Here is a 20,792-nt window from a genome sequence, read left to right as displayed (position 1 = left end):
GGGGTGTTTTGTATAGATATTTGTATTAGGCTATGTATATTGGATTGCTTGATTTTATTTTTGGAGAGTTATTATTTTTGATATGGCAGTTGCCATTTAGTTTATATATATATATATATATATATATATATAAAAAATTTATTTATTTGTTAAAAACGGCCACTGTTATTTATACTGTTTTATTGTTGTAAAAAGGAAAACCTTTGTATTGTTTTGTTTGGCCAAAAAATTTGAATAATATATATTTTTTTAAAAAGTGAATCAAATACAGAATAGATCATAGAAATAGAACATACAGTACAGGAGGAGGCCATTTGGCCCATCGAGTCGGCACCGACCCACTTAAGCCTTCATTTCCACCCTATCCCCGTAACCCAATAATCCCTCCTAACCTTTTTGGTCACTAAGGGCAATTTATCATGGCCAATCCACCTAACCTGCACATCTTTGGACTATGTGAGGAAACCGGAAACCCACGCAGACTCGGGGAGAACGTGCAGACTCCACACAGACAGTGACCCAGCAGGGAATCGAACCTGGGACCCTGGCACTGTGAAGACACAGTGCTATCCACTTGTGCTACCGTGCTGCCCGAAGTCTGCAATCTAAATAACGCAGGTTCAGATGACATTACAACCAACGAGAGGAACGATCAATTGCTTCAATGTAACTCCTGAATTAGATTAGTGTTGAAATCACTGTGATATTAGTTATAGATTAATGGCATTTTACTGCCTCAATTGTATGGGCTTTTATCACCCCAAATTTCTTTCAAACTTTTATGTACCTGCAGCCGTTATCAAGATGGATGTGGTCAATGTAGTGTGTCCTTAACATGTAATGCCATTTACCCAAGAAGATTTAAAATGGCATTAGCGTTGGTTTGAAAGTTGAGAAATAACCTGCAGTTGATCACATAAAGACTCTACACAGAATATATACAGAGAGACCAATGAATGGCTGGAAGCGAATTCAAGTCTGTAATCTCATTATGGATTCAGAAAATGTCCAACTGTAGGAGGGAAGCCTCCAACTTCCTTGTTTTTCCAATCAATCCTGGCAAATCCTTCCAAATCATAATACCGTGAATATTTTGTGGTCATTTTCTTTTGTTTTTTGTGCTAAAAGTCATCTTCATCCAGACTCAAACCGCTAATTTGCTGAGCTTCAAAGATGCACACTTACACTGGGAGGTTAATAATTTAGACATTTCCTTACAGGAAGTTAAAAAACAAACATTGATAGTAGCCTGTGGCTGGATTACTGGGAAATTCTACAGTGGGATATATCCTGAAGTTTTAAAAAATATTATGCTTGGAGTTTTTTTTGGCTCAGATATACCACAATAGTCCTCAAAGGAGTTAAGTGAAAGCAGCTGCAAGACCATTTGTTCTGCATGTATATTCAAAAAAAAAATCACTGGGGAATGCCTGAAAAGCTCACTCGGTAACTTTCTAGCACTTTAATTGATCTGCTCCTTTTGGCTGATTTTCCTTCTCTGGAGATGCCTGTTGTACTTACAGCTATGTCTCGCAAGGATGGACCTGCTGTGCAAAATAGTTCTGTCAGCCACTTAAAGGTCAAGTGGAATGGCAGAGATTTCAGCAAGACAAAGAATAAAAGAAAAATCAAATTATCATCCGGGGCCAAAAATTCCATCACTTAAAAAGAAAAAAATCTGGGCTGTTGCAACGATTGAGGTTTTTTCAGCTAATTAAATACGAAATGAGCGAAAATACAGATTAAAGCTTTTTTTACCCTGTCTAAATCCTAGAAGAGATTCCCTCGTGCCCTATCACATACCAGCCAACCATTCACAAAAGGAACAGCACAGATGGGGGGGGGCCATTCGGCCCATTGACTCTGTGCCAACTCTTCTGTCCAACAATCAGGGTAGCCTCAGTCCTGGCAAATTATTTTCCTTCAAGTTTTTATCCACCAATCCCCTTTTGAAGGCAACTATTGAATTTGCATCCATCATCCTAACAGGCAATACATTCCAAATCCTAACTACTCGTTACATTAACAGGAACAAGATTTTTAAAAAAAATTAAAATAAAAAGGAGGGGAAAGGAAACATTAGGTGAAATGAATCATCAGGAAATAGAATTGAAGGAAGCATTAAATGTGTTAAATTACCAGAAAACAGGGTTGGTGGAAAAAGGTGAAAACCGGTGTGCATATGCAATCTCAGAGAGGCAATGAAAAACCTTTAAAAGGACAGACGGGTGCAGAAACAGTCAAAGGGTGCAATTAAAAACAATGGAAAAGATTTCTTAAACTGTAGGAAGTGAAAATAAAATCAAACAGATAACAAATACAGATTGTTGCAGGATAATTCGAACAGAAATATACACACAACAGTTTTTAGTTGCAAATGGACTCAACTTTCCTCCTGCAGTAAATTATACTAAAATTTAAATGAATTGCCTACTCCTCTCAAGATCTAAATTAAGAAGCACAATGTAGAAAAAAAAACACCAAGGCCAAATTTAATTTAAGCTCGGGTTTGTTGGAAATATCATAAAATTTACAGTGCAGAAGGTTGGTGATTCCTTCCCAAATATTCTCAGAAAGGTAATGAAGAATGGGGAAGTGATTTATGATTGGAAGTGCGTGTGTAAGGTTCCCCTATTTAAAATCCTAATTAATTTGAGAGATGTAGGGAAGCCACTTCCTCTAGTGGGGGAAATCCAGACAAGGGGTTACAATCTCCAATTAGAGTGAGGCTATTCAGGGGCATCAAGAAGCACTTTTTCAACAAATTATTATGGGAATGTGGAATTCTCTCCCAAAAGGTTGAAGATCCTGGGTCTTTAGAAATTTGGAGATCAGCAGATTTTTACTGCACAAGGGATTATAGTCAAAGGCAGACACATGGATTTGGGGTGCAGGTCAGCTATGATCAAATGGAATGGTGGTTTACAAAAGAATGAAAATCATAATCTGGAAACTATATATTCGTTTTTTAAAAAATATATTTTATTCAAGATTTTTTGGCCAAACATAACAGTACACAGTTTTTCTTTTTAACAACAATAAAACAATATAAATAACAGTGGCCAGTTTTAAACAAATAAATAAATAATATATAAACAAAAACTAAATGGCAACTGCCTTATCAAAAATAGTTACTCTCAAAGTACAATCTAACAGTCCAATATACATTACCTAAAACAAATGCCTATACATATACAATGACATCCCTGAGAGCCCGCCCGGGTCCTCCCTCCCCCTCCCCCCTGGGTTGCTGCTGTTGCCTTCTTTCTTTTCCATTCCCTCTATCGTTCTGTGAGGTAGTTGACGAACGGTTGCCACCGCCTGGTGAACGCCTGAGCCGAACCCCTTAATACGAACTTGATCCGTTCTAGCTTTATAAACCCTGCCATGTCATTTATCCAGGTCTCCACACCCGGGGGTTTGGCTTCCTTCCACATAAGCAATATCCTGCGCCGGGCTACGAGGGACGCAAAGGCCAAAACATCAGCCTCTCTCGCCTCCTGTACTCCCGGCTCTTCTGCGACCCCGAATATAGCCAACCCCCAGCTTGGCTCGACCCGGACCCCCACCACCTTCAAAAGCACCTTCGCCACCCCCACCCAGAACCCCTGTAGTGCCGGACATGACCAGAACATGTGGGTGTGATTCGCTGGGCTTCTCGAGCATCTCCCACACCTATCCTCTACCCCGAGAAATTTACTGAGCCATGCTCCAGTCATATGCGCCCTGTGCAAAACCTTAAATTGTATCAAGCTTAGCCTGGCACACGAGGACGACGAGTTTACCCTACATAGGGCATCAGCCCATAGCCCCTCTTCGATCTCTTCCCCCAACTCTTCCTCCCATTTCCCTTTCAGCTCATCTATCATGATCTCCCCCTCGTCCCTCATTTCCCTATATATATCCGACACCCTACCATCCCCCACCCATGTCTCTGAGATCACTTTATCTTGCACCTCCTGCGTCGGAAGCTGCGGGAATTCCCTCACCTGTTGCCTCGCAAACGCCCTCAGTTGCATATACCTAAACGCATTCCCTTGGGGCAACCCATACTTTTCCGTCAGCGCTCCCATACTTGCAAACGTCCCATCCAGGAACAGATCTCTCAGTTGCACAACCCCAGCTCTTTGCCATACTCCAAATCCCCCATCCATTCTCCCCGGAACAAACCTATGGTTATTTCTTATCGGGGACCGCACCGAGGCTCCCATCCTTCCCCTATGCCGTCTCCACTGCCCCCAAATTTTTAGTGTTGCCACCACCACTGGGCTTGTGGTGTATTTCTTTGGTGAGAACTGCAACGGTGCCGTCACGATTGCTTGTAGGCTGGTCCCCTTGCAGGACGCCCTCTCCAATCTCTTCCACGCCGCTCCCTCCCCTTCTCCCATCCACTTACACACCATTGAGATATTGGCGGCCCAGTAATAATCGTTTAGGCTTGGTAGTGCCAGCCCCCCCTATCCCTGCTACGCTGCAAGAACCCCCTCCTCACTCTCGGGGTCTTCCCGGCCCACACAAAACTCATAATACTTTTCTCAATTCTCTTAAAAAAAGCCTTCGTGACCATCACCGGGAGGCACTGAAACACAAAGAGGAATCTCGGGAGAACCACCATTTTAACCGCCTGCACCCTACCTGCCAGTGACAGGGAAACCATGTCCCATCTCTTGAAATCCTCCTCCATCTGTTCCACCAATCGTGTTAAATTAAGCCGGTGTAAGGTTCCCCAATTCTTGGCTATCTGAATCCCTAAGTACCGGAAGTCTCTTGTTACCTTCCTCAGCGGTAAATCCTCTATTTCCCTGCTCTGCTCCCTCGGATGCACCACAAACAACTCACTTTTCCCCATGTTCAATTTGTACCCCGAAAAATCCCCAAACTCCCCAAGTATCCGCAGTATCTCTGGCATCCCCTCCACCGGGTCCGCAACATACAACAACAAATCATTTGCATACAAAGATAAGCGGTGTTCTTCTCCTCCCCTAAACACTCCCCTCCACTTCCTGGAACCCCTCAGTGCTATGGCCAGGGGCTCAATCGCCAACGCAAACAATAACGGAGACAGGGGATACCCCTGTCTCGTGCCTCTGTGAAGCCGGAAATAATCAGACCTCCGTCCATTCGTGACCACACTCGCCATCGGGACCCTATACAGCAACTGCACCCATCCGATATACCATCTCCAAAGCCAAATCTCCTCAGCACCTCCCATAGATAATCCCACTCCACTCTGTCGAATGCTTTCTCGGCATCCATCGCCACCACTATCTCCGCTTCCCCCTCTGGCGGGGGCATCATCATTACCCCGAGCAACCTCCGTGTGTTCATGTTCAGCTGTCTCCCCTTCACAAACCCGGTTTGGTCCTCATGGACCACCCCCGGGACACAGTCCTCTATCCTCGTCGCCATCACCTTGGCCAGAATCTTAGCATCCACGTTTAAAAGGGAAATGGGCGTATAGGACCCGCATTGCAGCGGGTCTTTTTTCCTTCTTTAAGAGGAGCGATATCATTGCCTCTGACATAGTCGGGGGCAGCTGCCCCCTTTCCCTAGCCTCATTAAAGGTTCTCGTCAAAAGCGGGGCCAGCAAGTCCATATACTTCCTATAAAATTCCACCGGGAATCCGTCTGGTCCCGGGGCCTTCCCCACCTGCATGTTCCCAATCCCTTTCACTACCTCCTCCATCTCAATCTGTGCTCCCAGTCCCGCCCTCTCCTGTTCCTCCACCTTAGGGAATTCCAGCTGATCCAGAAAGCACATCATTCTCTCCTTCCCTTCCGGGGGCTGAGCTTTATATAATCTTTCGTAGAATGCCTTGAACACCCCATTCACTCTCTCCGCTCCCCGTTCCATCTCTCCCTCCTCATCTCTCACCCCCCTATCTCCCTCGCTGCTCCCCTCTTCCTCAGTTGGTGGGCCAGCAACCGGCTCGCCTTCTCTCCATATTCGTACTGTACACCCTGTGCCCTCCTCCATTGTGCCTCTGCATTACCCGTAGTCAACAAGTCAAATTCTACATGTAGCCTTTGTCTTTCCCTGTACAGTCCCTCCTCCGGTGCCTCCGCATATTGTCTGTCCACCCTCAAAAGTTCTTTCAGCAACCGCTCCCTTTCCCTACCCTCCTGCTTTCCTTTATGTGCCCTGATAGATATCAGCTCCCCTCTAACCACTGCCTTCAACGCCTCCCAGACCACTCCCACCTGAACCTCCCCATTGTCATTAAGCTCCAAGTACCTTTCAATACACCCCCTCACCCTTAAACATACCCCCTCATCCGTCAATTATCCCATGTCCATTCTCCAGGGTGGGTGCTGTTCTTTTTCCTCTCCTATCTCCAGGTCCACCCAATGTGGAGCGTGGTCCGAGATAGCTATGGCCGTGTACTCCGTCCCTGTCACCTTCGGGATCAATGCCCTTCCCAAAACAAAAAAGTCTATCCGTGAATATACTTTATGAACATAGGAGAAAAACGAGAACTCCTTACTCCTAGGCCTGCTAAATCTCCAGGGGTCTACTCCTCCCATCTGCTCCATGAAGTCCTTGAGCACCCTAGCTGCAGCCGGCCTCCTCCCGGTTCTGGACCTCGATCTGTCCAGCCCTGGGTCCAGCACCGTATTGAAGTCTCCCCCCATTACCAACTTTCCCGCCTCTAGGTCCGGGATAAGTCCCAACATACGCCTCATAAAATTTGCATCATCCCAGTTCGGGGCATATACTAGAACCACCGCCTCCCCTTGCAATCTGCCACTCACCATCACATATCTACCCCAACAATCCGCCACTATGGTCTTTGCCTCAAACAGTACCCGTTTCCCCACTAATATAGCCACCCCCCTGTTCTTTGCATCTAACCCCGAATGAAACACCTGCCCGACCCATCCTTTGCATAGTCTGACCTGGTCTATCAGTTTCAAATGCGTCTCCTGCAGCATAACCACATCTGCCTTCACATTCCACGTGATCAGTCGGGTTGGGGGGCTCTTTACCACCCCCCTTGTCGACTAGCCATCCCCTTTTTTAATCCAGCTCCTCACCCGGTTCCCACATGCCCGTATATCCCCCTGACGGCGCCCTCCCGCCTCGACCACCCCACCCCGTACCAGCTCCCCCTTCTCCCCAGCAGCAGCAACCCAGTTAACACCCCCCCCCCCCCCCCGCTAGATCCCTTTCTAGCGTAGTTGCACCCCCCATGTTACTCCCAGAAGTCAGCAAACTCTGGCTGACCTCGGCTTCCCCCCGTGACCTCGGCCCCCACTGTGCGAGGCCCCCTCCTTCCTGCTTCCCTGTTCCCGCCATGATTACCATAGCGCGGGAACAAAGCCCACTTGGCCCCGCCCCTAATGACCGGCACCCACAGTTCCTCATCCTCCCTCCCCCACAACATGGGGAAGAGAGAAAAGTTACAGGGTCGCAAGATTAACAACTTGAAAAATCATCCCCTCCCCCTTTTGCCCCCCTTCACCCCACGTAATCACCCCACCACTTTGTCCCAAACGTTCTTTTTCTTGCCCGCCTATTCCAGCTCCTATTCCAGCTTCTCGTCCACAATAAATGTCCACGCCTCTTCTGTCGTCTCAAAGTAGTGGTGCTTCCCTTGGTGTGTGACCCACAATCTTGCCGGCTGCAACATTCCGAATTTGACCGACCTTTTGTGAAGCACCGCCTTAGCCCGATTAAAACTTGCCCTCCTTCTCGCCACCTCCGCACTCCAATCTTGATATACGCGGATCACCGCGTTCTCCCACCTAATGCTCCGAGTTTTCTTCGCCCATCTGAGGACCATCTCTCTGTCATTATAGCGGAGAAATCTCACCACTATGGCTCGAGGTATTTCTCCAGCCCTCGGTCTTCGAGCCATAACTCGATAAGCTCCCTCCACCTCCAACGGGCCCGTCGGGGCCTCCGATCCCATTAACGAGTGAAGCATCGTGCTCACATATGCCCCGACGTCCGCCCCTTCGGGAAGACCAAGAATCCTTAAATTCTTCCTCCTCGCATTATTCTCCAGCACCTCCAGCCTTTCCACACACCTTTTGTGTTGTGCCTCGTGCATCTCTGTCTTCACCACCAGGCCCTGTATTTCGTCTTCATTTTCAGCGGCCTTTGCCTTCACGACCCGAAGCTCCTGCTCCTGGGTCTTTTGCTCCTCCTTTAGCCCTTCAATCGTCTGTAATATCGGGGCCAGCAGCTCCTTCTTCATCTCCTTTTTTAATTCTTCCACACAGCGCCGCAGGAACTCTTGTTGGTCAGGGCCCCATACCAAACGGCCACCTTCCGACGCCATCTTGCTTTGTGCTTGCCTTCCTTGCCGCTGCTCTAGAGGATCCTCCGCAATCCGGCCGCTTTCCTCTCCTTTTTCCATCCGTATCCAGGGGGGATTCCCTTCCGGTTTACCACACAGTGTTTTTAGCCGTTAAAATTGCCGTTGGGGCTCCTATTAAGAGCCCAAAAGTCCGTTCCACCGAGAGCTGCCGAAACGTGCGACTTAGCTGGTCATTGCTGCACCCGGAAGTCCGAAACTATACATTAGAACAAAGAACAAAACAAAGAACAAAGAAATGTACAGCACAGGAACAGGTCCTTCGGCCCTCCAAGCCCGTGCCGACCATGCTGCCCGACTAAACTACAATCTTCTACACTTCCTGAGGAAATACACTTTTAGTGAGGAATTGAATGAAAAGCACTGCTAAGGATTAAATTCATGATCTGATAGAACGCTCAGACAGGAGAGGAGGCTGTCAACATGACTTCAGAAAGCACATGTCATGTTTGGAAAAACCTTATCCAGTTGTTTGAAGTTATCGCAGTTGTCATGTGAGAGTACCTTTAAGAAATGGATGTTTAAGCAATGTACCTTTAAGAAATGGAGCTGATCATATTACTGAAGTGATGTCAGAGGGTGGGGGGAGCTGAGCTCACTTCTGGTTTTTGAGTTTCAGTTTGAGAGCGCAGCTGGGAGTGTCTGTGTGTTTTGCTGTGAGCTGCATGAAGAAACACAGAGCTGGTCTGTTGATTTCTGCAATCCAAAGACTATAAATATATTGAAAGTAACCTAATGAGCTCCTATTTTTGAAGGTCTGAAGTCTTTTGGATGTTTAAAGGAACAGTTTGAAGGATTATTTAGTGTTGTAGTCTTTTGGGGTTACCTTTGTAGTAATGGGTGTTAAGATATTCAATGTTTGTTTTTAAAGGGTTAACTGGAGTTCATAGAATAAACATTGTTGTGTTTTAAAAAAACACTTGTCCATTTCTGCTGTATCACACCTGGAGAGTACGCCGTGTGCTTCCCACACCACAATCTATTAAAAGTTGTGGGTCGGTTGAACTCCATGAAACACTTTGGGGTTCTGTAAACCCGGACCCTTAACACAGTGAATTTTCAAAAGCTTTTGATGAAGTGCGATATTAAGGGCTTGTGCTAAAATAAACTTTTGTGGTGTCAAGACTATTTGAGATAGATCACCAATTGGCTTCATGACTGTAGGTGAAGAGCTGTTTCAATGGGGCTTCTTCCCAGTGGAATCTCATCACTGGTGCAATACCTCAATTCAGAGTCTCGTCCTATACATCAGATTTTTTTATTTAAAAAAAATATATATTTATTAAAGTTTTTTAACACAATTTTTCTCCCTTACAAACAATAACCCCCCCCCCCCCCGCGTAACAAAAAAAAAACGAGAAATCGCGCAGAGCAAGGTATATACATGGCAAAATGATATATTTACACAGCTTTGTACACTGGCCCTCACCCGTACGTGCCAGTTTCCCCAACCCTTCATGTTATCTCTTGCTCATCCAACCTCCCAGGTAGTCCCCCCCCCCCAATCCCCCCCACCCCCCAATCCCCCCCACCCCCCATCACCCCCCATCCCCCCCCCCCCAGGACGTCCCCTCCCAGGACGTCCCCCCCACCCCCCCCCCAAGGTTGCTGCTGCTGACCGACCTTCCTCTAACGCTCCGCGAGATAGTCTAGGAACTGTTGCCACTGCCTGTAGAACCCCTGCGCAGACCCTCTCAAGGCGAACTTAATCCTCTCCAACTTTATGAACCCAGCCATATCATTTATCCAGGCCTCCAGGCTGGGGGGCTTCGCCTCCTTCCACATTAGCAAGATCCTTCGCCGGGCTACTAGGGACGCAAAGGCCAGAATGCCGGCCTCTTTCGCCTCCTGCACTCCCGGTTCGTCCGCTACTCCAAATATAGCTAGCCCCCAGCTTGGCTTGACCCGGACTTTCACCACCTGAGATATTGCTCCCGCCACTCCTCTCCAGAACCCCTCCAGTGCCGGGCATGACCAAAACATATGGACATGGTTCGCCGGGCTCGCTGAGCACCTTCCACATCTGTCCTCTACCACAAAGAACCTACTCAACCTCGCCACCATCAAGTGCGCTCTGTGGACCACCTTAAATTGTATCAGGCTGAGCCTGGCACACGAGGAGGAGGAATTAACCCTACCTAGGGCATCAGCCCACAGACCTTCCTCGATCTCCTCCCCCAGCTCCTCCTCCCATTTACCCTTCAACTCTTCTACCAGCGCTTCCCCCTCTTCTTTCAACTCCTGGTGTATTTCCGACACCTTGCCCTCCCCGACCCATACACCCGAGATCACCCTATCTTGAATTTCTTGTGCCGGGAGCAACGGGAATTCCCTCACCTGTCGCCTCACAAAAGCCCTCATCTGCATATATCTAAAGGCATTTCCCGGGGGTAACTCGAACTTCTCCAGTGCCCCTAGGCTCGCAAACGTCCCGTCGATGAACAGGTCCCCCATTCTTCCAATCCCCGCCCGATGCCAGCTCTGGAACCCCCCCGGCCATCTTTCCCGGGACAAACCGGTGGTTACCCGAGCGGGGACCACACCGATGCTCCCATTGCACCCCGGTGCCGTCTCCACTGGCCCCAGATCCTTAGCGTTGCCGCCACCACCGGGCTCGTGGTATACTTTGTCGGCGAGAGCGGCAGCGGTGCCGTCACCAACGCCCCCAGGCTCGTTCCTTTACAGGACGCCATCTCCATCCTCTTCCATGCCGCCCCCTCTCCCTCCATAACCCACTTGCGGATCATCGCCACATTTGCTGCCCAGTAGGAGCTCCCCAGGTTTGGCAGCGCCAACCCTCCTCGGTCCCTACTGCGTTCCAGGAACCCTCTCCTTACTCTCGGGGTCTTATTCGCCCACACAAACCCCATAATACTCCTGCCTACTCTCTTAAAAAAGGCCTTAGTGATCACGATGGGAAGGCACTGAAACACAAACAGAAACCTCGGAAGGACCACCATTTTGACCGACTGCACTCTACCCGCCAGCGAGAGCGGTAACATGTCCCATCTTTTGAAATCCTCCTCCATTTGCTCCACCAACCTCGTCAGATTCAGTTTATGTAGGGTCCCCTAACTCCTGGCTATCTGGATCCCCAGATACCGAAAGCTCCCCTCCGTCCTCCTCAGCGGTAGGTCCCCTATCCCTCTTTCTTTGTCCCCCGCCTGTAATACAAAGAGCTCACTCTTCCCTACATTGAGCTTATAGCCCGAAAACTCCCCAAACTCCCTTAGAGTCTGCATGACCTCCACCATCCCCTCCATTGGATCCACCACGTACAGCAACAGGTCATCCGCATATAACGACACCCGATGCTCTTCTCCCCCTCGGACCACCCCCCTCCATTTATTAGACTCCCTCAATGACATGGCCATTGGTTCGATCGCCAATGCGAACAACAGGGGGGACAGGGGGCACCCCTGCCTCGTCCCTCGGTACAGTCGAAAGTACTCCGACCTCCGCCGGTTCGTCACTACACTCGCCATTGGGGCTCTGTAAAGGAGCTTAACCCAATTGATAAACCCTACCCCGAACCCAAACCTACGCAGTACCTCCCAGAGGTACTCCCACTCTACTCGGTCAAAGGCCTTCTCCGCGTCCATAGCTGCCACTATCTCCGCCTCTCCCTCCTCCGATGGCATCATTATCACGTTTAAGAGCCGCCGCACATTGGTGTTTAGTTGCCTGCCCTTTACAAATCCCGTACATCAGATTTTATAATGGTGAGAAGCGGAGCAAACTCCGCTTGGTCACAGATGTGACCAAGTGCTGTAAATTGTAACAGAATAGTGATAGAATGGACGATGTAGACCCTAGATGGCCAAATGTCTTTGAGTGTGTAGTTAGGCATGAAGGGTTCAGGATTTAGGTACAGAATATAACATGGACCAGTGTAGGAACAGGAGTAGGTATCAGTTAAAGGTGATAGGAAATGAAAGAGACTTGGGAGGTATCCCATTGTCAGATGCTTGCTGCCAAAACAGAGTCCTGCCTGACTGTGTTACTCAAAGCTTTCAGTATATTAGGACTTCGATGCACCCTTCTTAGCAGGAGAAAGCAAGATTTCAGGTGATACGTACGTTGCAGACTCCTGGAGTTTATTGGATTGCCACTGAGCAGAGGGATGGGACTTTTTGACAGGTTTTCAGAGTTGGCTTTGGGGCTCTATTTTAACCGTTACTCCTAGAATCCAGTAAGAAATTGTCCATAGTACATTTTGTATAGGAATCGTCCTGCTGCGAAATCACAAATTTCCATTTCAACTATATCATCAATGAGGTCTATGAATAATAATTCTTGACTCAGACCATCAAAAAAGAACCATGGGCATTGTCGTTAGTATTGTACAAGATGATCTTTTAGCTTCACTTGAATCACAACTACTCCTGCCCATTGTCAAATGGAAGAACTTGACAGCAGGAGACCTCCGCGCTCTCCACAGTATTGGCAAAGTGTGAACAACACGATAAACTTCTAAGGACATGTTGCTGAGAGTTTTGGTGGATTAGAAACCTCAGCCAGTCACTGTCCCCATCCCACACTAACACAAGACCCTAATCTCAACAGTATCACTAAAGGCGACAGGCAGAATAAGCACTGAAAAGTCAAATGCCTTCCCATGGCATCTTTGAATTTGTCTATATATGTGTTTCTGGAACAGACCTCTTCATTCACCTGAGGAAGGAGCAGCGCTCCGAAAGCTAGTGACATCGAAACAAACCTGTTGGACTTTAACCTGGTGTTGTAAGACTTCGTACTGTTCCCATGGATAGGAAGAGGGTATCAAAGAATCACAGAATCCCTACAGTGCAGAAGGCCATTCGACCCATCGGGTCTTCACCGCCCCTGCGAAAAACCATCCTACCCAAGCCCAATCCCCTGCCTTTTCCCCATAACCCCACCTAACCTTTGGACACTTAAGAGGCAATTTAGTGTGGCCAATCCATCTAACCTGCACATCTTTGGACTGTGGGAAGAAACTGGAGGAAACCCACGCAGACACGGGGAGAATGTGCAAACTCCACACAGACAGTTACCCAAGGTCGGAATCAAACCCGGATATCTGGCGCCGAGAGGCAGCAGTGCTAACTACTGCGCCACCGTAACGCTCAAAGGAAGCTAATTGTTTTAGCTTTTTAAAAAAATAAATAAATATGATGGCTTTATGGCTGATGAAATGGAAACACTAAAACGATACAAGTCCTGGATTTCTTGCTGCTGTTCCAAGCCTTCGTGATAGCAGCTTGAAAACAATTCTCTCCCATCATGAAATCCTGCCGACTCTGCAAGGCTTACTCAATGCTGTAGCAGCACGTCAATCCTGAGAAATTACAGCTTTGCAGATCTGTTCATTACGTCTTTCAAATACAAGTTTAATGTTAAGATATGAATTCAATCCCATTTTCTATTTCATGACAGAGCTTATTCCCCTTACTCATTTTAAAAAACTTTTATTTTTAAATTGCAAGAAGCATTGTGTCAGCTGGTTTTCCTGTGACAGCCCATCTGTGCAGATGAGATTTTGATATTGTTATTGGGTTTTATATCAGTGCTCTCATTTAAATGAGGAGATCCAAACTGTTTTAAGGGGTGCAGGGGTCACCTTATGTATATGTAAAGATGTGAGGAGAAAAGGGAAAGAAAAGCCAATTGCTGAGGAATTTCAAATCAAGAAGATAGATTACTCTACATAGCCTCGTGGGATTAACTAATAGCGTTTTATACATTTAAATGAAATAAAAAGCAGCTGTCTAGGCAAAAAAAGACATGGGCAAATTCACGTATTCAGAATTGGACTGCTCATTTTAATAGGGAACCTTCACTTAAGTGGTTTGAAATTTTGGTTTCTGCTTAGCGGCTGCTTCAGGCAAGGCAGAGCGAGAAAGGGAAGATGTGCAAATGATAAACTCAGTTCCCCGTCTTCCTCCAGCCATCCCCCATCTTTCATCCCAGATAAAAATGTATGCAATTTCATTCCCCATGACCAGTATTTGCAGGTCCAAAAGACTTCCATAGAATCCCTAGTGTGCAGAAGAAGGTGGTCATTCGGCCCATCGAGTCTGCATCGACTCTCTGAAAAAGCGCCCTATCTTGGCCCACTCCCCTGCCCTAACCCTGCAACCTAACCTATGTACCTTTGGACACTAAGGGGCAATTTAGCATGGCCAATCCACCTAACCTGCACATCTTTAGATGGTAGGAGGAAACCGGGGCACCCGGAGGAAACCCACGCAGACATATCGAGAATGCCCAAACTCCACACAGACAGTCATCAGAGGTTGAAATCGAACCCGGGTCCCTGGCGCTGTGAGGCAGCAGTGCTAAACACTGTGCCACCGTGCCGCCTGGTCAATGGGCTAGTGCGATTAAAAAACAAAAATGGGCCAGTGCGGCATTAAATGTATGTTAAGATTAATTAGGTCCCAAGCCACCAACTTACACTCGAGCTAAGCATGCCTACTGATTGACATGATAAAACATGGGGGATGAATGGCTGGGCCACTCACTGAGTGCTATTTGTGTGCCTGCAGAAACATTGCCTAATATATATATACACACACAGGTACAGGTCAGTCCTTTCAAAGATAGGAAAGATTGGATAATTTTTTCTTTTTTAAATGCCTGTAGTCCAGTTTTTGAACAAATGGGTAGGGTGTGATGCCTGAACACTTAACGTTATTATGGAATGGGCGACAGGAGAAGGAATGTCAAGCCCATTGGCGAGACACACTTGAATGGAATGCAGCTGGTGTTTGGCAAGAATTTGTTTAACATCAATATACATGCTGCTGATTCAGGTTGGCTATAAAAAAGGCACATAAAAAAGATCAGATTATGATCAAATTCAACATGACAGCATAACCTATGCATTGAATACTCAATCCACACTGTACTAAAGGTTAGATGTCAAAACTGAAAATAATCAAACTAAGAAATGTAATTCTTACCAGCCTAAGCAGTAGAGTAGAATGACTAAAAGAAGGGTCTTCTTAAAAGGAAGAGAGATAGCAGAAGGAAATGTGGCTGAGAATCATAGAATTTATAGTGCAGAAGGAGGCCATTCTGCCCATCGAGCCTGCACCGGCCCTGGAAAGAGCACCCTGCCCACACCCCCATCCCCATAACCCAGCAACCCCACCCAACCTGAGGAACGTTGCTTATGGATTATTCTGTACAAGAAAAATAAGAACCTTACCATTGGCACTTGATCTAGGCCCAAAACCTTCAGTTTCTCCTTCACTCGATGGGCAATCTCTCTGAGGTACACCAGGGAAAACTCAGTGAACTGCTCACTTCCTAGATGCCCAGCATGAGATTCAAACACCTGTAGTGCCTGTAAAGAGAGACAGACCAGGAGTTCCATCAATCAAGAGAACAAAATTGATTTTTTTTCTACATTAGAAACTCTCAGGCTAATTCTGCTTAGCCTATTAAAAGGTGTGATAAAACTAGTTAGCAATTAGCATGCATTGTAGAACTTTCCAACCTCTACTAAACATATATTCATGTCTCACTGGTTTCACGAGCAACAAAACAAATTACTTTTCAATATCAAGATTTTGCCACATCAAATAGGTAAAAGACACAGAGCACCAGCAAGGTATTTCTCTGTGAATTATAGCGAACGCCTCACCATGTTACATACACACACATTGCAGCCATGGTCACCAGACATTAGTCAGCAGTTGACGGCTACCCTACCTATCTCTCTAGCCGAGGGAAGAGAAGTCCAATCAGGGCCACGCAACCATTAGAATCAGACGGTACCCGCACTTGGCCCATAGCATTAAATGTTATGACATTATCCTTCGTGAAATCAGCAGACCAAATACAGAATGAACCTTGAACCTTTGCTCCCCATTGCTCCAGCACCACACCAGGCAGTACGTGTTGACTCTTCATGCACAAGGCTAGATGTTGTGTGTTGACGGGCCAGTTACTTGTAGAATGCAAGAACATATTTACTTAGTACCTTTAACTTAGTACAATCTCCCAGGGTGCTTCACAGGAGCGTCATAAAACAAAGTATGACACTGAGTCACATGATGAAAAATTAAGTCAGATGACCAAATGATTTGTTTAAGGAGTGTCTCAATGGAGGAAAGAAAGATGGGGTAGGGAGGGAATTCCTAGTGTTAAGCGAGTGTCTTTAAGAAAGGTGTTTGTCTTATCACATGGCTCCAGTGATGTCATTGTGTGGGTGGAGCTGGGCTGTGGCTCTGAGTTTTTACTTTTGCTTGGAGTTTTGGACTGGTTTTGAACTGCACAGGTTGAAAGAAGTGTTTCTCTATCTTCATTTTAAACGCTGTTTCCAGACTACTTGATAACTGAAAAGAGATAATTGCTTTCTGGAAGGAATTTAGACCTGCTGTTTGGAAAGGGGAAGAAGAGTATCAATAACAAGCCTTATACCAGTAAGAATGCAGTGTGCTGGGCCACACCTTTGAAAAGGGGTTTCTGGTTTTACTTGGATTTTGTTATTGAATTGGAACGGTTAAGGGGGAATTCATTAAGGGTTATACATAGATTACTGAAGCTGTGTAGGATATTTATGGTTGTAGTTGATAAAAATTCTGACTGTGGGGGTTTATACAAATGTTAACTAAATTTGTAGAATAAAGCTTGCTTTTTGATTAAGAGCGCCTAAGAACTCTGTTGAATAACGCCTGAAAGGCAGGCTCTTGTGCTCATTGTAACCAAAATCAATAAACAGTTATCGGTCAGGTGAACTCCATAATATACTTTGGTGTTTTCAAAACCCTGGCCCATAACACTAGGCTTGGGGTCAAGATGACTGAAGGCATGGTCACAGGTTATAATTGGAAGCGGGAAAGCTGCCAGAATTAGAGGAGTGCTGATATCCTGAATGGTTGTGAGGCTGAAGAAGATTACTAAGATAGGGAGGCACAAGACCATGGAGGGATTTGAAAACAAAGTTGAGAATTTTAAAGTCAAGTTGTTGGTGGACCAGGAGACAAAAACAATGCACAATCAAGCTCAATTTTGCTGTCATCTGATATTCATGTACATACACCATCCTGCCGTGGTCAATAGAATTAAGAACATGGAACATGGTTAATTACTTTCAGTCTAGCGGTACTGGAGCCAGGGCCAGTGCAATCACTAGACAAACTAGTCAATTGCCTAGAGAGGTGGTTTGGCATAAAATGTTGAATGAACTCTGATGGACCATTATTAGTTAATCAATCAAATTCTGCTCATTGTCACAAGCTGGTAGAAGGGATTAAAACAGCACAAGAAAAAAATGTGGGAATGCATGGCTGAATTGCCCCTCAAGTGTCCAAAGATGTGTAGGTTAGGTTAAGGGGTTGTTGGCATGGGGCAGAGAGTGGGATTGAGTGGAGTGCTCTTTCAGAAGGTTGACTAGATAGGCCGAATGGCCACCTTCTGCACAGTAGGGATTCTATGATTCTAAGACATCAACTCAGCCCAAGTAGCCAAACAGTAAAAACCAATACCAGTTCCGCAAGCATATGCAACTTCGGAAAATTCACTTCCTTCTGCTTGGTGTTTGTTTCGTGTATGTAGAATCATATTTGCTGCATTATTCATCCTAGTGTGTCAAGCACTGATACACAGCAGTCAGGCAGTTAGACAAAGTATAATGCAAAGCTCAAAAGTAACAAATTTTCAAAACTCTTCTTTTGTTGTTGGGGACAGTATTAGTGATTCATCCAACTAACAACTATTACTCCTTTAAGGGAACTTTAATAGCCCGGATCTTCCAAGGGGTAGCAATCGTCGTCAGATTGTCCCCCCCACTTGAACATTCCCCAAACCCGACAATGCTCTGCACTTCTACTGGGACATACTGAGCCCAGCATTTCCAGAAATGTGAAGTGGAGCATCCCTCGGAGTGCTCAGTCGTTACGGAGTAGGGTCTGAAGAGAAAGTCAGGACTTGCCCTTTTTGTACAGCACTACCCACTATTAGTTTAAAGGTCCCGTTTGAATGTTATTGAGTGGGTGAATGGATGAACAAGTCGGGTGGGTGGAGGGGATTGATTGATTGTATGTATGTGTGTGTGTGTGTGTGTGTGTGTGTTGGGGGGGGGGGGGGGCAGACCTGTAGTAAACCAGGAGTTATTCTCAGTTTCAATCTGTGTAACATTTCCGGGGTAGCACTTCAGCTGAGTACCATGGAACTGTCCAAAGGCTCTAACTCTGTCTCAGAGTTGAAGACATTTGTGGAGGGTTCCAGGGAGCAGGGAGAAAGGTGAAACTTCCCAGACAATTTTCATGTAGGTCAGCACATCATAACTTCCACAGAGTTCTAATGCGCTCCCGAGTCATACGTCCGGTCTCTGGCAATCTGGAGATCGGAGGTTTTGGACCAATGGCTGCAGCATTTTCTCCTGTTAGGACTTTGATTCATGCACTAAATGGTTTCACTTCAGAAAGTAACAAAATAAATGAAAAACCAGTGTGTCACTAATGAGCTTAAACGTCTCAAGGAATAACAGATATTTGGACTAAGGTATTGTTGCTGCAATAGTCAGTTGTCAGTTATCAGCATTTTAAACATGATTGTCATATTGTGTACTCTATGCAATTAAATGTTCTTTTAAAAAGGTAAATGGAATGTTACCATTGATTGGAAAAGGACTGGAGAATAAAAGTAGAGAAGTGTTGTTGCAATTGTATAGGGTGTTGTTGAGACCACCTCTGGAGTATTGTGTCCAGTTTTAGTCTCCTTATTTGAGGAAGGATGTGGTGGCATTGGAGGCAGTTCAGAGGAGGTTCACCAGATTGATTCCAAGGATGAAAGGGTTGACGTACGAGGAGAGATTAAACAGTTTGGGCTTATACTCGCTGGAATTTAGAAGGATGAGCGGGGATCTGATGGAGGTATATAAAATACTAAAATTGATAAAGTAAACGTAGACCAAGAGTTCCCCCTTGTGGGGCAATCGAGAACGAGGGGTCACGGATATAGGTTGAGAGGCTGTAGATTAAGAACTGTGATGAGGAGGAGCTACTTCTCGCAGAGGGTGGTGAATACGTGGAACTCGCTGCCCCATAGTGTCATGGAATCGGAGTCACTAAATGGTTTCAAGAAGGAGATAGATATATTTGATTTTAAAAATGGGTTAAAGGGATATGCCGAACAGATGGGGAGATGGATTTAAAACCAGGAAGAGATCAGCCACGATCTGATTGAATAACGGAGCAGGCTCAAAGGGTTTTCTGCTTCTAATTCCTATGTTCCTATGTTCAAAAAATAAATCAAAGGTTAAACACCAGAATCGCAATGCACGGGATAGGACTTTAATATAAGCTTTCCTCTCAGGAACCAACATTGAGATTCTCAAATACAGATTTCAAAGTTAAAAAAAAAAAAAATTTAGAGTACCCGATTCATTTTTTTCCCAATTAAGGGGCAATTTAGCGTGGCCAATCCACCTACCCTGCACATCTTTGAGTTGTGGGGGTGTAACCCACGCAAACACGGGGAGAATGTGCAAACTCCACACGGACAGTGATCCAGAGCCGGGATCGAACCTGGGACCTCGGCGCCGTGAGGCATGAGTGCTAACCACTGTGCCAACATACTGCCCTCAGTTTTCAAAGTTGACAGACCATAATCTTGGTGTGTTTAAAAAAATTCTCAAGATGCAGCAATGCTGTCTTGACTGCTGGAAAATCCAACAACTTTCACAAGTGGAATGCTGCCACCCAGTGGTGCTTTTGTAGTATTGCTGGTCTTGCCCTGAAGTTAAAAATAGGCCTGTTATTCCTGTTTTTAGATCAGAGGCAGAAGAACAGGAGAATCAGGGGTAAGCCATGGGGTACGGGCCTCTGGCACGGAGTCTGTCCCTGTTGCTCAGAAGGGAAGGGGGGAGAGGAGCAGAGTATTAGTAATTGGGGACTCGATAGTCAGGGGCACAGATAGGAGATTTTGTGGGAGCGTGAGAGACTCACGTTTGGTATGTTGCCTCCCAGGTGCAAGGGTACGTGATGTCTCGGATCGTGTTTTCCGGGTCCTTAGGGGAGAGGGGGAGCAGCCCCAAGTCGTGGTCCACATTGGCACTAACGACATAGGTAGGAAAGGGGACACGGATGTCAGGCAGGCTTTCAGGGAGCTAGGATGGAAGCTCAGAACTAGAACAAACAGAGTTGTTATCTCTGGGTTGTTGCCCGTGCCACGTGATAGTGAGATTAGGAATAGGGAGAGAGAGCATTTAAACACGTGGCTACAGGGATGGTGCAGGCGGGAGGGATTCAGATTTCTGGATAACTGGGGCTCTTTCTGGGGAAGGTGGGACCTCTACAGACAGGATGGTCTACATCTGAACCTGAGGGGCACAAATATCCTTGGGGGGGGGGGGGGGGATTTGTTAGTGCTCTTTGGGGGGTGGGGGGGTTTAAACTAATGCAGCAGGGGCCAGTGTGCAGGTAGGTGGTTTGAAGTGTGTCTACTTCAGTGCCAGGAGTATACGAAATAAGGTAG

At 46.3% G+C, this 20,792-nt stretch overlaps 1 protein-coding gene across 1 annotated transcript in view; it reads right to left on the bottom strand.

Annotated features, from left to right (window-relative positions):
- The window catches only part of urod (uroporphyrinogen decarboxylase), a 95,076-nt gene that overhangs the window by 44,147 nt on the left and 30,137 nt on the right, over window positions 1-20,792 (bottom strand). The window contains exon 7 of the mRNA XM_072510735.1: window positions 15,517-15,654. Coding sequence (XP_072366836.1) covers window positions 15,517-15,654 — 138 coding nt within the window. The remainder of the gene's footprint in view (window positions 1-15,516; window positions 15,655-20,792) is intronic.

Source organism: Scyliorhinus torazame, chromosome 7, assembly GCF_047496885.1.
Source record: "Scyliorhinus torazame isolate Kashiwa2021f chromosome 7, sScyTor2.1, whole genome shotgun sequence".
Lineage (NCBI taxonomy): Eukaryota > Metazoa > Chordata > Chondrichthyes > Carcharhiniformes > Scyliorhinidae > Scyliorhinus > Scyliorhinus torazame.
Note: the sequence above shows the minus strand (reverse complement) of the source record. Positions and strands in the feature narration are given on the sequence as shown.